The sequence below is a fragment of the Macrobrachium rosenbergii genome, chromosome 10 (assembly GCF_040412425.1).
Source record: "Macrobrachium rosenbergii isolate ZJJX-2024 chromosome 10, ASM4041242v1, whole genome shotgun sequence".
Taxonomy (NCBI): domain Eukaryota; kingdom Metazoa; phylum Arthropoda; class Malacostraca; order Decapoda; family Palaemonidae; genus Macrobrachium; species Macrobrachium rosenbergii.
Window position 1 is genome coordinate 52,507,445 of NC_089750.1, and position 18,001 is coordinate 52,525,445.

The 18,001-nt window shown below is 31.3% G+C and overlaps 2 protein-coding genes across 2 annotated transcripts in view; one reads left to right on the forward strand and one right to left on the reverse strand.

Moving 5' to 3' along the window:
* LOC136842633 (rifampicin phosphotransferase-like) overlaps positions 1-18,001 on the forward strand; it is a 487,544-nt gene that overhangs the window by 87,216 nt on the left and 382,327 nt on the right. The window lies entirely within an intron of this gene.
* Positions 15,106-16,764, reverse strand: LOC136842336 (uncharacterized). The gene has a single exon (XM_067109593.1). It carries the CDS (start codon positions 16,762-16,764, stop codon positions 15,106-15,108), a length of 1,659 nt encoding a protein of 552 aa, XP_066965694.1.

The window sequence follows — 18,001 nt, forward strand, 5'->3', positions numbered from 1 at the left end:
AGACTGCCTCTGGGAGCTACCCAATTTGGAATTCAACTCTAAATATTTCTTTATTTTGAAAAAAAAACAGAAAACATTATAAAACTTTACCAAATACTAATAAATGCAAGTAAACTTATAATTTCGCCATGTATTGGATAGGAACGGGATACTGTATATACATAGTCAATGAAATTAAGCCACAAATATCGTTCAATGTCCACCTCACTATACCTGAGGGATAACTTACACTCAGTGGGAATTCTAACTGATAAGTGCTTCGTTCACGGCAAAATTTGAACCTATCAGCCATATTCTAAAGGCAAAAAAGCTAAGGTTCTATCTTTGGTCAGGGTAGGCACACTTATCATATGTAATTCCCTTTTGGCGGAAGTTATTCCGAAACTGTAGTGTATTTGATATGAATGGCTTTTTGTGGCATATAAATATATAAATATATAAAATATATACACAGTATATACACATAAATACAGTATATTAAAATATATATATATATATTACACACACACACACACATTATATATATATATATATATATATATATATATATATATATATATATATATATATATATATATATATATATATATCTGCAGTATATGTAGAATCTACTGGTCACTTATACCAGATACATATATAATTGTAATAGCCATAATGTCCTCTTAACTATTCGAATTCTTCGTGCTTTTTTTGGATATGCTTGTCACTACAAAGCCTTAAGATCCAAGTGCAAGAAATATAAAGATATTATGATGTCTGCTGGCGGGAAACGAACCCTGGTCCCATAATCAAAACGGGCTCACGTTGCCGACCTGACCACGAGAAGGATAAAAGCCTATTGCCTCTCATACATACATATACCTGTCGTTGTTAGATATATTTACTGAGGCCCGTTGTGACTGTGGCACCCGGGTTCGTTAAGAGGGCATTGTGGATATTACGATTACATATATATTTATATATATATATATATATATATATATATATATATATAAATATATAAATATATAATATATATATATATATAAATATATAATATATATATATATATATATATATATATATATATATTATATATATATATATATATTTATGTTGTATATATGTATATATATATATACATATATATATGTATATATTGTATATATATATATATAATACATATTATTATTTATATATATATATATATAGTATATATATATATATATATATATATATATATATATATATAGTTTATATAGAGAGAGAGAGAGAGAGAGAGAGAGAGAGAGAGAGAGAATGTTCTCTACGAGTGTTTAGAATATGTATTGTATAGAATAGATAGACCTATGTAATTTTATTATATTGTAATCACAAGATATGTACTACTTACATTAATCAGTTAATAAAGAAAATTAATGAAGACAAAAAATATACTTACAATCCTTTTGCATGCTCTTTGTATATAATTTTATTATATTGTAATTGCAAGTTTAGTACTATTTACATCAATCAGTTAAGACAAAAAATATACTTACAAGTTACAATCCTTTTGAAGGCTCTTTTGCTTTAGCCCCCCAGCAATAATTGTCCCTCATGGTGCCATCCCATTAACCTTTGGGAGGCGGGAACATCAGCTACGTCCACAAAAATCGCTCACCCGGCAATCTTGGAAGCCATGAAGGCTACGTCGCAGACATCGCTAGCATAGCTTCGCACCCGGTGTGAATGGCCTCGATCAAAACAATGCCAGCAATTAAAAGCTACGTGCCGCAGCATGGCTACCATAGCGAGGCACCCATAGCATCGCATCCGGTCCGTTTCACACCGGATTCGATGCTAAGTGCGTTACGCTATGCTACGGAACCATGCTAGCTATACTCGCTATGCGTGTGTTCACACCAAAAGCTATGAATGTCTGCGAACAATTCATGCAATTATGTAAGTATCTATTGTTAATTTGTTGATCTTTATGGCTATATTCATTTTTTAATTTATTTTATTGATCTATGAAATCATTTATATTCTTTGGACATTTGCGTCTTCCATTTGAAAGTGCTCCTGTTTAATAATAATAATAATATTAATAAAACTTGACCATGCAGTACTGGAAATAAAATTTTACTTCGAGTAAATTTGCTTAGATATACTTTTTAGCCCAACATTAATATATCACTTACAGTATATTTAGATTTAAGCCATGGGGCAAGGAACTTCGGCTGTTAGATCCAAGTGCGCATGCGCGAGGCGAGCTACGTCTGCAAAAATCGTGTGCCCGGCAATCTTGGAAGCTATGAAAGCTATGTCGCAGACATCGGTAGCATAGCTTCGCACTCAGTGTGAACGGCCTCTCTTAAAACAATGCCAGCAATTAAAAGTCATGTGCCGTAGCATGGCTACCATAGCGTGGCGCGCATAGCATCGCATCCGGTATGAAACACCCTTAAAGGAGGCAGGATCATTGTCCAGTAATTGCTGTTCAAACTTGACTATATTAACAAAATGCAAGACATTTGATCTGATAACAACAAATTCCATAAACTTGGCCAAAAAGATTACAAAATAATCTTCAAAAACGAATATAAAATTAGTTTTAGTTTCATTTTTATTTTAAGTTTTATTTAAATTTTTTTATTTTTATTTTTATTTTGATATTTATTTTTATTTTTAGTTTTACTTGTATTTTTAGTTTAATTTTAATCTTATATTTATTTTTATTTTATTTTTAGTTACAGTGTTGGTTCATTTTTATTTTTAGTTTTATTTTATTTTCAGTTTTTATTCTGGTTTTGGTTTAATTTTTACTTTTAGTTTATATTTTTAGTTTTGTAGTTTTATTTTTATTTTGAGTTTCATTTTTAGGTTATTTTTAATTTTTGTTTTATTTTTTAGTTTTGGTTTTATTTTTTTTTCGATGATATTTGTTTCATTTTTATTTTTAGTTTTAGTTTTATTATTAGCTGTTGTTTTATTTTTTAGTTATATTTTTATCTTTTAGAGTTATTTTTAGCTTTCTTTCATTTTTAGTTTTAGTTTTGGTTTTATTTTGTTTTTAGTTTATTTTTATTTTTATTTTTTTATAGTTTATTTTTATTTTTAGTTTTTTGTTTTATTTTATTTTTAGTTTTATTTTTGTTTTATTTTAGCTTTAGTTTTATTTTTAGATGTATTTTTATGTGTTTTATTTTTAATTTAATTTTTATTTTTAGTGTTATTTTTAGTTTTAGTTTATTTTTAGTTTTATTTTTAGTTTTATTTTAAGTTTTAGTTTTGTTTGTTTTTCATTTTAAGTTTTATTTTTATTTTAGTGTATTTTTAGTTTTTTTTTTTTTATTTTTATTGTTAGTTTTATTTTTAGTTCTAGTTTTATTTTTATTTTTATTTTTATTTTTAGTTTTTTTTACTCTTATTTTTAGCTTTAATTTTGGTTTAATTTTTATTTTTAGTTTTATTTTTTAGTTTTATTTTATTTCAAGTTTAATCTCTATTTTTAGTTTTATATTTAATTTTATTTTTAGTTTTATTATTTTACTTTTATTTTTTTATTTTTAGTTTTTAGTTTTATTTTTAGTTTTAGTTTTATTTTTATTCTAGTTTTATTTTTATTTAGTTTTTTATTTTCAGTTTTATTTTTGTTTTTGTTATTTTTATTTTTAGTTTTAGTTTCATTTTTATTTTTAGATTTATTTTTATTTTTAGTTTTATTTTTTATTTTTATTTTTAGGTTTATTTTGAGTTTTATTTTTATTGCTAGTTTTACTTTTATTTTCAATTTTAGGATTTGTTTTATATTTCTTAGTTTTTTATTTTTAGTTTTAGTTTTGGTTTCATTGTTAATTTTTAGCTTATTTTTATTTTTAGTTTTATTTATATTTTAAATTTTATATTTAGTTTCATTTTTAGTTTTATTTTGTTTTTATTTTTAGGTTTATTTTTAGTTTTATTTTTGTAATTTTTATTTTTATTTTTTGTTTTATTTTTAATTTTTAGTTTTATTTTTAGTTTGTTTTATTTTTAGTTTTATTTTGAGTTTAGTTTTAGTTTCATTTTCAGTTTTGTTTTTATTTTTATTTTTAGCTTGATTTTTATTTTCTATTGTTGTATTTTTTGATTTATATATTTTAAGTTTTAGTTTTTTATTTGTTTCATTTTAAGTTTAGTTTTTATTTAGTTTTATTTTCAGGTTTATTTTTAATTTATTTTTAGTTTTATTTTATTTTTAGTGTGTTTGGTTTTTATTTTAAGTTTTATTTTTATTTTTTATTTTTATGTTTATTTTTATATCTATTTTTATTTTCATTTTTATTGTAATTTTAGTTTTAGTTTTATTTTTAATTTTACTTTTTTTATTTTTATTTTTAGTTTTGGTTTCATTTTTATTTTGAGTTTTATTTTTATTTTTACTTTTATTTTTAGTTTTATTTTTATTTTTATTTTTTGTTTTATTTTTATTTTAATTTTTATTTTTATTTTTTAGTTTTTCTTTTTTAGTTTGCTTCATTTTTAGTTTCATTTCTTAGTTTTAGTTTTTGTTGTAGTTTTAGTTTTATTTTTATTTTTATTTTTAATTTTTAGTTTTATTAATTTTAGTATCTTTATTTTTAGTTTTGTTTTTGCTTTGTTTTATTTATTTTTATTTTTTTTTGTTTTAGTGTTGTTATTTTTTATTTTCAGTTTTATTTTTATTTCTCTTTCTAGTTTTATTTTTAGTTTTAGTTGCATTTTTAGTTTGTGTTATTTTTATTTTTATTTTTATTTTTAAATTTTTATTTTTAAATTTTTATTTTTAAATTTTTATTTTATTGTTATTTGTAATTTTATTTTTATTTTTGTTTTTAGTTTTGGTTTTATTTTTAGTTTTATATTTTTATTTTTAATTTTTGATTTATTTTTAGTTTTATTTCTATTTTTAGTTTTATTTTTGTTTTTATTTTTAGTTTTACTTTTAGTTTTATTTTTATTTTTATTTTTTTTTGTTTAGTTAGCTTAATTTTTTTTTTTTTAGTTTGGTTTCATTTTTAATCGTGGTTTTATTTTTAGTTTTAATTTTAGTTTAATTTTTTTGTTTTATTTTCAGTCTTAGCTTTATTTTTAGTTTAATGTTATAAATTTTAGTTTTTTTTTAGTTTTACTTTTATTTTTAGTATTTTAGTTTTTGTTTTATTTTTAGTTTTACTTTTGTTTGTTTTGATTTTTAGCTTTATTATTAAGTTTTATTTTAGTTTTAGTTTTATATTTAGTTTTTATTTTTAGTTTTAGTTCATTTTTAGTTTTATTTTTATTTTTAGTTTTATTTTGATTTTTAGTTTTAGTTTTTTTATATTTAATGTCAATTTTATTTTTTTAGTTTTATTTTTAGTTTTAGTTTTAGTTTTATTATTTTTATTTTTTGTTTTTTATATTTTAGTTTTAGTTTAGGTTTCAATTTTATTTTTAGTTTGATTTTTAGTTTTAGCTTTATTTTTCATTTTAGTTTTATTTTTTTTTTAAATTTTTATTTTAAGTTTTATTTTTAATTTAGTTTTTTAAAATTTTATTTTTATTTTTAATTTTAATTTTATTTTTAGTTTTAGTTTTATTTTTACTTTTATTTTTGATTTTAGTTTATTTTTGTTTTTTATTTTTAGTTTTAGTTTTTGTTTTATTTTAAGTTTTTTTTATTTCAATTTTATTTGATTTTTTATTTTTAGTTTTAGTTTTAACTTTATTTTTTGGTTTAATTTTATTGTTAGATTCATTTTTATTCTTTTATTATTATTTGTATTTGTTTTAGCTAACGTTTGTTTTTATTATTTTTATATTTTATTTTATTTTAATTTTTTTAGTTTTGTTTTTATTGTTTGTATTTTTATTTCCTGTTATTTTTATTTTATTTTTTATATTTTTATTAATTTTTTTTTTTCATTATTTTTATTTTTATTAATTTTATTTGTATTTTGTTATTTTTATTTTTATTTTCATTCCTATTTTTTTGTTTTATTTTCATTTTCATTATTTAAAAAATTTTATTTTTATTTTAATTTGGATTATTATTTTAATCTTAATTTTTTATATTTATTTTTTTATTTTAATTATTTTAATTTTAATTTTTATTTTTATATTTTGAAAATTTTTAGTTTTTTTAATTAATTTTATTTTTATTACCTTTATTATTTTTTTATTTTTCACATTTTATTTGTATTATTTTTATTTTTATTTTAATTATTTTTTTTTTATTTTTATGTTTTGGTTTTATTTTTATTTTTTACTTTATTTTTTTATTTTTTATTTTTGGTTTTATTTTATTTTCATATGGTTATTTTATTTTTATTAGCTTTATTTTTATTTTATTTTAATTTTTATTATTTGTATTTTTATTTTCATTATTTATATTTTTATCTTTATTTTTATTTCTTTTTAATTTTTTTTTGTTTTTATTATTTTTATTTTTATGCTTATTTTCATTTTATTTTTATTTGTTTTTACTTTTATTATGTATTTCGTGGGCCGTTGGTCATACAACATTATAGATAGATCTATTTTCATTGGCCTTGATTATACGCTGTAGTGGCTGTACAGAAAACTCGATTGCTCCGAAGAAACTTCGGCTCATTTCTTACTTGTTTAGTATTTTTTAAGAAATCCAAAGGCTTCAGAGCCTGGAGATAGTCTTGAAGCCCCAGAAGCCTCCGGAATTCCCAGAACCCTTCAGAATTTCTAGAAGCCTTTGGAATTCAGAAGCCTCCGGGATTCCCAGTGTGCATTCATACACACAAACAAGACAGTATTATATACATAATATATAAACATTTTTATGTATATATATATATAATATATAATACATTTATATATATATATATATATATATATATATATACAGCCCTTTGTTGGCCGAGTTGATTGAGCTTCAGACCGTCATTCGATGGTATATGGAGTTGAGTGGGAAGCCGGCTGATGAAGAGTTAGAGGAATTCATTTCTGGTGATAGAAATTCATTCTCGCTATATATAGTTCGGATTCACAATAGCTGTAGGTCCGTTGCTAAGTAACCAATTGGTTCTTAGCCACGTAAAATAAGTCTTCCTTGGGGCCAGCCCTAGGAGAGCTGTTAATCAGCTCAGTGGTTATAAAACTAAGCTATAGGCTATTTATTATATATATATATATATATATATATATATATATATATATATATATATATATATATATATATATATATATATAAATGTATTGTGACAACCCCAATTTCTGTGGGGCCGTCAGTTTCTTTAAAATAGATCTTAAGCATTGGGGACTAGGAGAGGTCTGAAGGACTGTGACAATCTCAAGGAAGAGGGTGCCAAAGAAAATACTCAAATTACCTTAAAACTTAATTTATTACCATTACTATATAACAAAAATGTACACGTGATCCCAGATTTCAAACAGCACAGCAAAACAAAAATAATCATCGATAACTTTAAATACCACAAAAATTACTATAACCCTTAAATAAAAATTCAAAGCAGCATTAAAACCGTCAATAGTAATAGGCATACATAACATTGCACAATAATAATAATGATAACACGAGGCGCACTTGCTTCATCAACAATAACAATCATAAATAACCAGGAGTCATACTCACTCCAACATATAACAGTAATAACAACAATACATTTCTCAACATCACAGTCATATTAATGACTACAAGAACCATAAAAGATTCGTTCTTAACTACAACAATAACCTCGTTATATTAATGACCATAATCATAACCTCGTCATATATTAATGACAACCATAACCTCGTCATATATTAATGACCATAGGAATCGCAAAAGATCCAATCTCAAGATGCACTGAGAGAGAAACAGTCTAAGAAACACGAGGACGACTATCAAACACTTCCGTGCCGACCACAGCTTCTCAGCTGCCACAGAAGAACATCATCATCATCCAGGTGCCATATCCCCAAGGACGTCGGCAATCATGGCTCACCACTCCTCTCTATTTCCGGCTCTCTGCAGCAACTGAGCTGCAGACATTCTTCCTCCAGTCATTCTCACCAATCCATCCATATATTTTTGTCTAGGTCTTCCTCACGGCCTCCTTCCATTGACTTTACCAGTGAGAGAGAGATGTTCTAGTTCTTTTCTTCTCACTATGTGACCCACAAAACTCATTTGTCTACCTCTCACTCAAGCCAAAAGTTCTCTCTCAACGCCTACTCTCTGTAATACCTCCTCATTAGTTTTCCTTTCTGTCCATGATATTTTCAGCATCCTTCTCTAAAACCACATTTCTGCAGCCTGTAACCTCTCCTCCTCTGTCTTCCTCAAGGTCCAAGTTTCACATCCATACAACAATACAGACCAAACAAAACATTTCACAAACCTCCTTAGATTCATAGATATTTTCGAGTTGGTGACTAATTTCTTGATCTTCCCAAATGCATCTTTTGCCATGGATGTTCTCTTCCTGATCTCTTTTTCGCATTTTCCATCACTTGTGACAGTGCACCCTAAATAATTAAAACTATCGGTTTGTTTAACTGTTTCAGCATTAATTCTTATATCTGTTTTTGGGGGGATTTCATCTTTGGTAATAACCATAACTTCTGTTTTCTTAATATTTATTGACAGACCTCTTTCCCTGCTTGACTGGTGTAAAGTACTGATTAAAGCTTGAAGTTTATCATGAGAGTCTGCAACAAGTGCTGTATCGTCAGCATATCTGATATTATTAATATTGACTCCTCCAACCTTAATTCCTTCCATATCTCTGAGATCTCTCATTATCATTTCACTATATAAATTGAAGGGATCAGGTGATAACACCCTGTCTTACACCTCTCTTGATGTGCCGAGTTTCTGATTCATCATTTTCTACTTTCACTGATGTTTCTTGATTCCAATATAAATTCTTTATCGATCTTAGATCTTTCCCATCGATATTTATCTGTTCCAATATCCTTATAAGGTCTACATGTCTGACCCGATCAAAGCCTTTTCATAGTTAACAAAACAAACATATAGATCCTTTTCACTTCTATTGCTCTCTCCATCAACATTCTCAAAATAAAAATTGCATTTCTTGTTCCTTTATCTCTCATAAAACCCCATTGTTCATTGCCAATCTCTGGGAGTATCTTATTTCTTATTCTATTCAAAACAATCTTTAATATTTTTGTGATCTGACTCATGATACTGATAGTTCGGTGTTTATTGCACTCAAGTGTTCCAGGTATTTTTGGCATCGTGATAAATGTTGATTTTTACACCTGTGTTGCAGGCTCTCCATCTTCATATATTCCGTCCACTATTTCCATTAATATGTCAGTGATGTATTCTCCCAGAGCTACCAACATCTCTGCTGCTATTCCATCATCACCTGTTGCTTTATCGCTTTTCATTTGTTTTAAAGATGCCTCTATCTCTGATCTGATTATACTTGGTCCCTTTCCGTTGTCATTGAAGTCCAGATGTTCTATTCTATCATCATCAAACAATTCTTCAATATATTCCGTCCATCTTTCCAATATTTCTTTTGACTTTATTACTATGGTTCCATCCGCTTTTTTGATACCAGTGCTGATATTTCTCTTCTTTTTAAAAGTAATTTCTTTCACCTTATCATACTTTCTCCGTTCATCCCTCCTATCCAAATCTTCCACCTCCTCACAAATCTCATCCATCCATTTCTCCTTTGCCTTTGTGCATTCCCTCTTAATAGTTCTATCCAGAGCTCTATATCTATCTTCATTTTTACCCTTTTGTTGCCTTCTTTCATCCATCATTATCAAATTATCTTCTGTCATCCATTCTCTCCGAGCTCTCCTTTCTGTTGTTGGTATTATTTCATTACCTTCTCTTATTCATATTTTGCCACTTTTGCTGAGGATGTTGAAGTACTAGACCTTCCTCCTTAAGCTGGTCATATCTATTTCTTACAATTATATTATATTGTTTCTTAATTTCCTCTGTTTTCAATAATTTCAGTTGCCTCTTTGATTTAGGTGTACTGTTCCTCTGATTTTTCGATTTCACCATCACTGTTGCTACAACTGGTACATGGTCACTATTACGATCGGCTCCTGGGTAGGTTTTCCTAAATTTTTTATTGATGGTTAGAAAGTCTATTTGGTTTCTAACTCTGTCACCATGTCCAGAGATGTCTTGGGTGGTGCTTAAACCAGATATTTGATATAATCTGTTCTCTCTCCAAGCACCAGTCTACAAATCTGTTTCCTCTCTCATTTCTTCTACCTAATCCAAAAGGCCCAACAATATCTGCTGTTCTTCCTTGTCCCACCTTCGCATTGAGGTCACCGATAACCATAATTACTTGATGCTCTTTGCACAGCTTTCTTGCCTGACTTAACTCTAGATAAAATTGATCAACATCCTCTTCATCATGTTCAGACGTAGGTGCATATACTTGTATTATAGCATATATTGAATGGTGGCTTTTATACGCACCAACAAAATCCTGTCAGATACAGCCCAATAGCCTATCAAACAGAACACCTGGAAAAACCAGGAACTACACACGAGTCTCCCACTCCTCTTCGGGAACAAAATCCTAAGGAGCCACTATCGCACACTTCCATGCTGACACCGCCTCCTCGGGAACTAGGTCAAGGTCATCCTCCGCTGTCCACAGAAAACCATCGCCAACTGCTTCCAAAACAATCATCACTGGCGAACAATCTCTGCTGCTGCTGCCATCACCAACCACAAGGTGATACTCGAAATCCACTGCTGCTGTGTCCTCCTCTGAGAACTAGACGGTGTGCTGCCTGAAATCTGACTCCCTCTAAAAAAAAAAAACGGAGAGACGAACAGCACCTCGCCTCCCTACACAAAATACCGGAGAGCAGGTAAACAATTAAAACAAGGTAGTTTCAAAACAAACCATCAGAAAACTATATATATATATATATATATATATATATATATATATATATATATATATTGATATATAATATATATATATATATATATATATACATATATATATATATATGTATATGTATATATGAAATAAAGCAAGTGCGCAATCTGGAAAATTGCATAAGTAATTTACTACTTCTACTACTACTACTACTACTACTACTACTACTACTACTAAACTATTATGCAGGAAAAGTTTTTACAGACAAGTGCATCGCACGAGTGGTACACCATTGGCCCATCGTAAACCGTTAGAAATTAAACGAGTTTGGAGAAACAGGTCTAGTTTTTTCCACTTGTCCATAAAAACCAGACTAGCTGGTGACACTCCGGTAAATATTGGGTACTGCAGTTTTTCAGCAAACATTACTTCGAAGTTCAAAACGTTTCAAAAACTTGTTGTGCATACATAGAAATCATCAACACACAATCAGTAATCCGAACCCAGGTCTCTTGTTATCTGAAGTTGGAACTAGTATTTATACCTGGGCAACTTGATTGCATACCAAGTATTTTCAATTTCTTTCGACTCAGCAATGACCCAATAGATATACATTTCATTCGAATTATCCCTTAAAAATAATAAGATAAATCATCAACACACAATCACGTGTGGAACAGAAATAAATTCGATCCCGATAGTCAGAAATTTATTTCTGTTATGATATGATTTTATCTTATTCACTCAGAATATAATCGAATGAAATGTTGTATTGGGTATAGTTGGGAAAAATAGTTATTATATATAGTTCTTTAGACTTATGGCCCAGTGGTTATGCTTTATATGATATATATATATATATATATATATATATATATATATATATATATATATATATATATATATATATATATATATATATATATATATTATATATATGTGTGTGTGTATGTTTGTGTTTAAAATCAAATGTTTCAGATCACGATAACACGTGATGCGTATAGGCAGACGTACCACGGAGATATAGAAACACTTGGTACAAATCTTGACCAGTTTCATCTTTATACTTAAAACATCTGCAAGAGTTTTGATACATGGCTATAGAATTTGCAATATATATGCTAGAGTGACAGCACAAATGAACATACAGATGGTCGGAAGCCAAATATTCACACCTAACAGGTGGGAAAAGAGAGGGAGGGGCAGTAAAGTTGTTAGAGTCTGATTTCAGTACTTTATTTACAAATCTTGTGTATCTCTGCGGGCTGGCTCACACCTTTGTTCTTGTCTCAGGTCAACAAGCTTCCTTAAAATCTAAAATATTCTACGCTTTTCATTTTAAATTAATATATTGAGTTTATACTGCCTTGATTGATATTCATATTCTTACAAAAGCTTTCTTTTATATAACTGGACACGATATTTTTGTTTCCATTTTATTACTGGAATAACTCGTGTATTTTGCCCTCGCCGAGTTGAAGGTATAACTTTTTTTCACGAACTTGAACATTAATTGCATCGTTCAGGTTTGCATATCATAAGCATTTATACATTTTTCATGCTGTGCAATTCTCCTTTCCAATGATTTTCCAGGTAGACCAATTTAAAAGTTGTCATAGGACTTACAAGGGATTTAATATACGTTTAATACTGACGGGAGAATTCTTTATAAGTGCTTGTCTCATTTTGTTATTAATCATAAAATTATTTTTTATTCTAGTTGTAAGGGTCTTTTCTGTAATCATATGTCCTTTTTTGGATGATCTTAATGCATTTTCTGATACAGAATCAAGATATTCTAATTTTTTGCATGTATTCCAAATTATTTCTATTTCATCATCAGTGTACTTAGGGCTGCAGATACCTGATGCTCTTAAGAATATGAATGTGAAAGTTATTGCTCTCATCAAAATAAAGATATATATGGGCAGAAATATAGGTAGGTTTTTGTACACACGGCGTAAAGTCATTTCTACCTCTGTCTATTATGCAACCCAAAAGGAGTATGCAACCGTTAATTAATTTATTTTATTGATCGGACCACTTCATTTAATTTACTGAAGAAAGTATTAACATTTTCGTTCTACGGCCAAATACATATTATGTTGTCATCATACCTTAACCATATTACATTGTGTGGAATGATTTTATTAAATATTACGCTTTCAAAAAATTCCGTATGCAAATTTATTAAAACTGGAGATGAAGGGTTACCCATGGCATGCCATATTGCTGAGGAAAGAAATCCTGTTGAATTAAGATTTACATCCTCTTACATCTTTTTAATCTGTTATTACTTAGCTGTCTAACTCTTTGAACTTTACTTTGCTCCAATTTTCACCTTATTTAAGAACAAATTCTTTTGAGGTACCCCTTATAATTCAACAAAAATAACCCAGATGTTTTGTCGAAGTAATCTATAATATAATAATAATAATGATAATAATAATTTGGCAGCAGACCCTCTTTTAAACAGGTTTTATTGAATATTATTGCTGCTTCAGCTGCATTTATTTTGTAGAAGACTTTTTCTATTTTCCTTATTGCGGACTTCTCGTTATTGGAGGTGCGTGCTAACAGCTCGCCTACTGTATATTTGTCATTTCATGGGGGAAAAGTAAAAAATCTGGATTCTGCTTTTTTATATATTCTATACAGTTAGAATATTATAACTTATATAGTTGCTAAACACTTGTTGCCGCGACGTTTCGAAGACTCTTCTGTCATTCTCCAGCGGGAGCTAGTAACTGAAGATTGAGATTCTGCTGAGAAAAGGATACTTAAAAGTTCATGTAAGTGCATTTTCTGGTGCAGAAATGCCTCCACTGCTGATACCATTCGGTCCAATTTAACCACTGGACCAGAAATGAAAGGGTGTAGTGGAAGAGAAAGTGTTATAGCAGCAAGTCCCAGTAAGTAGGAGGAGCTGGGAAGGAATGGAGGAGTTGTATGTTGCAGAGAAAGGATGGGACTTGAACGTCCCTTCAGATTAAGTGTAAAGCTTAAGATGAAAGCATAGCGACAGCAGATTGTAGTTTTAGTCTTGAGAGGAGGAGGAGACTAAAAAGGAAGGGAAGGATGCGAGGGAGAGAAAAAGCATGGTCATAGCTGACTTACTGAGCAGGATATTGATGATGGTGACTGAGAGATGATGCTGGTTTTGTGTAATCAGTGGAAGATGTTTTTTGCTTATACTTGAGATGGCTGTATGCCATCACGGCCTTGCTCCCAGAGCAGTCCGTGAGTCATTTGGTGAGGTGGGATGCAGTATGGATGTCTGAGAGGTGCGTTTTAGTGGGGGTGGGTCACCGTGGAAGAGAGAGAGAGGGAAGAAAGTTTTCAGTGGATAGTAATATAAACATAAGTTAGAGGAAGAGACTATAGTAATGTTAAGATAGAAGTGCATATATATATATATATATATATATATATATATATATATATATATATATATATATATATATATATATATATACTGTATATACATATACGCATGCACAATCACATGCATCCATACATTTACATACATATGAGTGAAAAAATAAAAATATAAATATATTGAACATAAGATTAAGATTATGGATAGAATTGTAAATAAATAAATAAAATAAATAAATAAAAATAAATGTATGACAAATAGATACACATTAATAGATAATAACTAAGGATAAATAAAAAATAAATAAAAATATATAGCAAAATAAATAATAATAAACAAGTAAATAGAATTGAATAGATATGTGTAAAAAATAAAAAAGTAAAATAAGGTCAGTTGCTGTGAAGATGTAGAGCTATGGGTCGCCCGTGCTGATTCTGGAAAGGTCTCAGTGGAGGTGAGTTGGTTGCATCTGTCTGAAAAGAGGTAAATAACAAGAGAGATATTCTGCACAAGGTTAATGTGTATTGCATGAGGCCTGTTGCTGTTCACCTGGGTGGTGGATAGGAACAGAGGAACGCTGAAAATTCTTCAACGTTTTCAATTACGTGTGATACCAGTTTGATGTTTGTTAGCGGGGCCTCTGTGAAATTCTGCCTCAGCGGAAGTCTCCGGGCAGTGTAAGAGGTAATGATCTAATGGTTGATCCACTACTTGTTCACAGTATGTGCATGCTCTGTTTTCTGGATTGATTAACTGCCAGGTGCACATATATCCTAACCGTACCCGGCTGATGATGAATGTGAGTCTTCTGGGTGTGTTCCTGGAAAGAGAAAACCTTTGTAATTTGGTGTTTTCTACATACCATTTTGCAGACCGGGATCCTTGGAGAAGTACCTAACGAATTTCGCTGTGGGCTTCATTTTGGCAGTACCTGAAAATTTTTTGTTTCATTTGTGTGAGGGACTGATTTAGAGCAATACTGATTGTATTGCATTGTAGAGTGCTTTTTGCCTCTTCGTTTCCTTCGATTCCTATGTGACTGGGAATCCAATTCAGTGTCACTTGCCTTCCATTGCTCTGATGAGCGAAGGCTGCAGCTTTTATGCTGGTTAGGATGTGGACATTTTCAGTGTGTGACTGATTCGTTATGGCAAGAATTGCGCACTTTGAATCTGTGTGGATTGTCGTGTTTCCTGCCTGGTTTAGGGAGTCCTCTAGTGCCTTCTGGATGCCAACTAGTTCCGTTTGTAGGGTGGAGGCATTGTTTAAAAGTCTCCAGCTCGCTTTCAGGGAGGAGGAGACTACTGTTGCAGCTGCAGCTGGTATATTTCGGTCCACTGACCCATCTGTGTAGTAGACATTGGGAGCGGATGTGTTGTTTATGGCTGTTTGTGCAGCTTGTCTGAGTTGTGCCGGCGGAGAGCAGTGTTGCTTATTTGCCGGGGGAAGAGTGAAATGGAATTTGAAGGGGATGGGCGTCCAAGGAGGGGGCTCGACATAGTTGCCGCTGGGTGTTTCCCTCTTAGTTGCAGCGGCAGCTTCTTGCACGTTGACCCTTCTCGGAGCGGCGAGGAAGTTCCCCACATAATTCCTGGGAGGATTGAGTTCCTCATGCAGGTTTAAGATTCTAGCTATTTTGTTCCTCAAAGGGCAATCCCTACCGCTTTTCAAGGTTTTGACTATGGTGAGGGCATTTCTTTGATCAACTCTGGATGGGAGAGGGAGAAGGTTGGTTTCTGCGCTGAGTAGGCAGAGTTTTGTCCACATTGGGTCCCCTGCAATAATTCTCATTGCATTGTTTTGAATCACTTCAAGTGAGCAGACCTTAGGGTATGTCATCTTTGTGAGCGCCGGCGCCGCATATTCCACTACAGAGCCGGTGGTTTGAATGTAGAACATTCTAAGTAGATGACTTGATGCACCTTGGCGAAGCGAAGTGATTCTTCTCATCGCATTTAGGCGACATATGGTCTTCTGCTTCAAGTGTTGTATTTCATTTGCTGGTGAGAGTTTGTGATTTATATTCACTCCCAGGTACATAAAGTCACTTACCCATTCTATGGGTTTTCCCATGATGGAGAGATTATTGGGTGGGCGGGTGTGCATGATGGCCATAGCTTTAGTTTTGTCTGTGTTGATTTTGAGGCAGAGTTCTTTGCACTTACCTTCAATCAGGTATAGTGATTGCTGGTTTTTTTGCAGTGGAATGTCTCCTGGTTGCTGGGGGCATACCAGGCAGACATCATCTGCATAAATGAAGATTTCTACTCCTTTGGGTAGCTTCAATGTAGCAAGATTTTCCATGAGAACATTGAAAAGAAAGGGACTAAGTATCTCCGTGCTAGGTTTAAAAATACAGCAGTCAGCACCTTCATTAGAAGGGCCCTCTCCCACTGCTCCCCCTAGCAAGACACTAACAAGGAATTTGAACGTGCTGCACAAATGTTGGTGAATAATGGTTTCACTAACAAACTCATCAACAAAGAAATTCGAACTGGTCTGGAAAAATGGTATAGCGGTGAGAGCGCACAACCTGCCCCCCAAAGATGACATCAAGATATATTATAAGGCCCGGATGCATCCCCAGTACCGCGAGGACGAGAGCTCCATGAAGAAAATCGTCATGGAGAACGTCACCCCGACCGAAGACAGTAAGAAAATAAATCTAGTAATTTATTACAAGAACCGCCGCACCCGTGATCTCGTGATGAATAATAACCTCTCTCCGCCAGCAAGAGACCCCCTCAAGCAGAAGAACGTGGTCTACCAATTTGTATGTCCTGTCCGAGGATGCCCCGCCGTTTAATATTGGAATGACTACGATGCGTCTGTCAAAAAGGATCTCCTGCCACGCCCAGGAGGGTGCCATCATGAACCACGCCCGTTCTACCCACAATATTTTCATCTCCCGCGACAGTATTATACAAAATATAAGTATAATCGGGAGAGCCGCCGACCCTCGACGTCTGCGCTCGCTGGAGGCGCTCCTCATTGCCGAGAGAAAACCCACAATGAATACGACGCAGGAGGCATCGCTCCTACCCACGAATTCGAGAAGAGCAATGCCGAACACCCACCAAATCCAACAAATACCTGACAATGACAATCCTGAGAATGGAGACGCCCCTGATGAGCGAGGCGCCCTTCGAGACAACCCCCGGACTACGAGAGAGAGAGAGTAAATAATGATGTCATTCATCCTCCGCCCAATAGCAGCCAAACTACCGATGATGTCAGTCGGCATTTCATCACGCAACGGCAGGCCAATGGGAATGCTGGAATGAGTGACATTCCCAGGTTGCGAAGATCTGTCAGGATCGAGCTTCGCCGTAGAAATTTGGCTTGAAGTTCGCCGACTGCAACCAATCAAAATTCGCCGTCCATGACCCCCTGCTAAAGCCCGTGTATAAATTCGGAAGGACCTATGCAAGTTATGCAACCTGCCAGTCCTCTACTAGCTCCCGCTGGAGAATGATAGAAGAGTCTGTCCTACCTTCCATTTCCCACAAACACTGCTGATTATTGAATTTGACCCATTCTTCATATAACTCCATGACATTCATTTATATTTATTTCCACTTATTCTATCCTTCCTCTCAAAGTAAAACCTTCACCTTCACCTTCACTTTAACCAGAGAATGATGACAAATGACTAGCCACTCCTTTCACCATACATCCATCACCATGATCTTCCATCACTCATTGGTAACATGAAATCTAACAAACTTCTTCCCCAAGTACTCCTGTGTTTATTCTCCTTTGTTAACCGCAGTTTTCCAGTGATGACAGC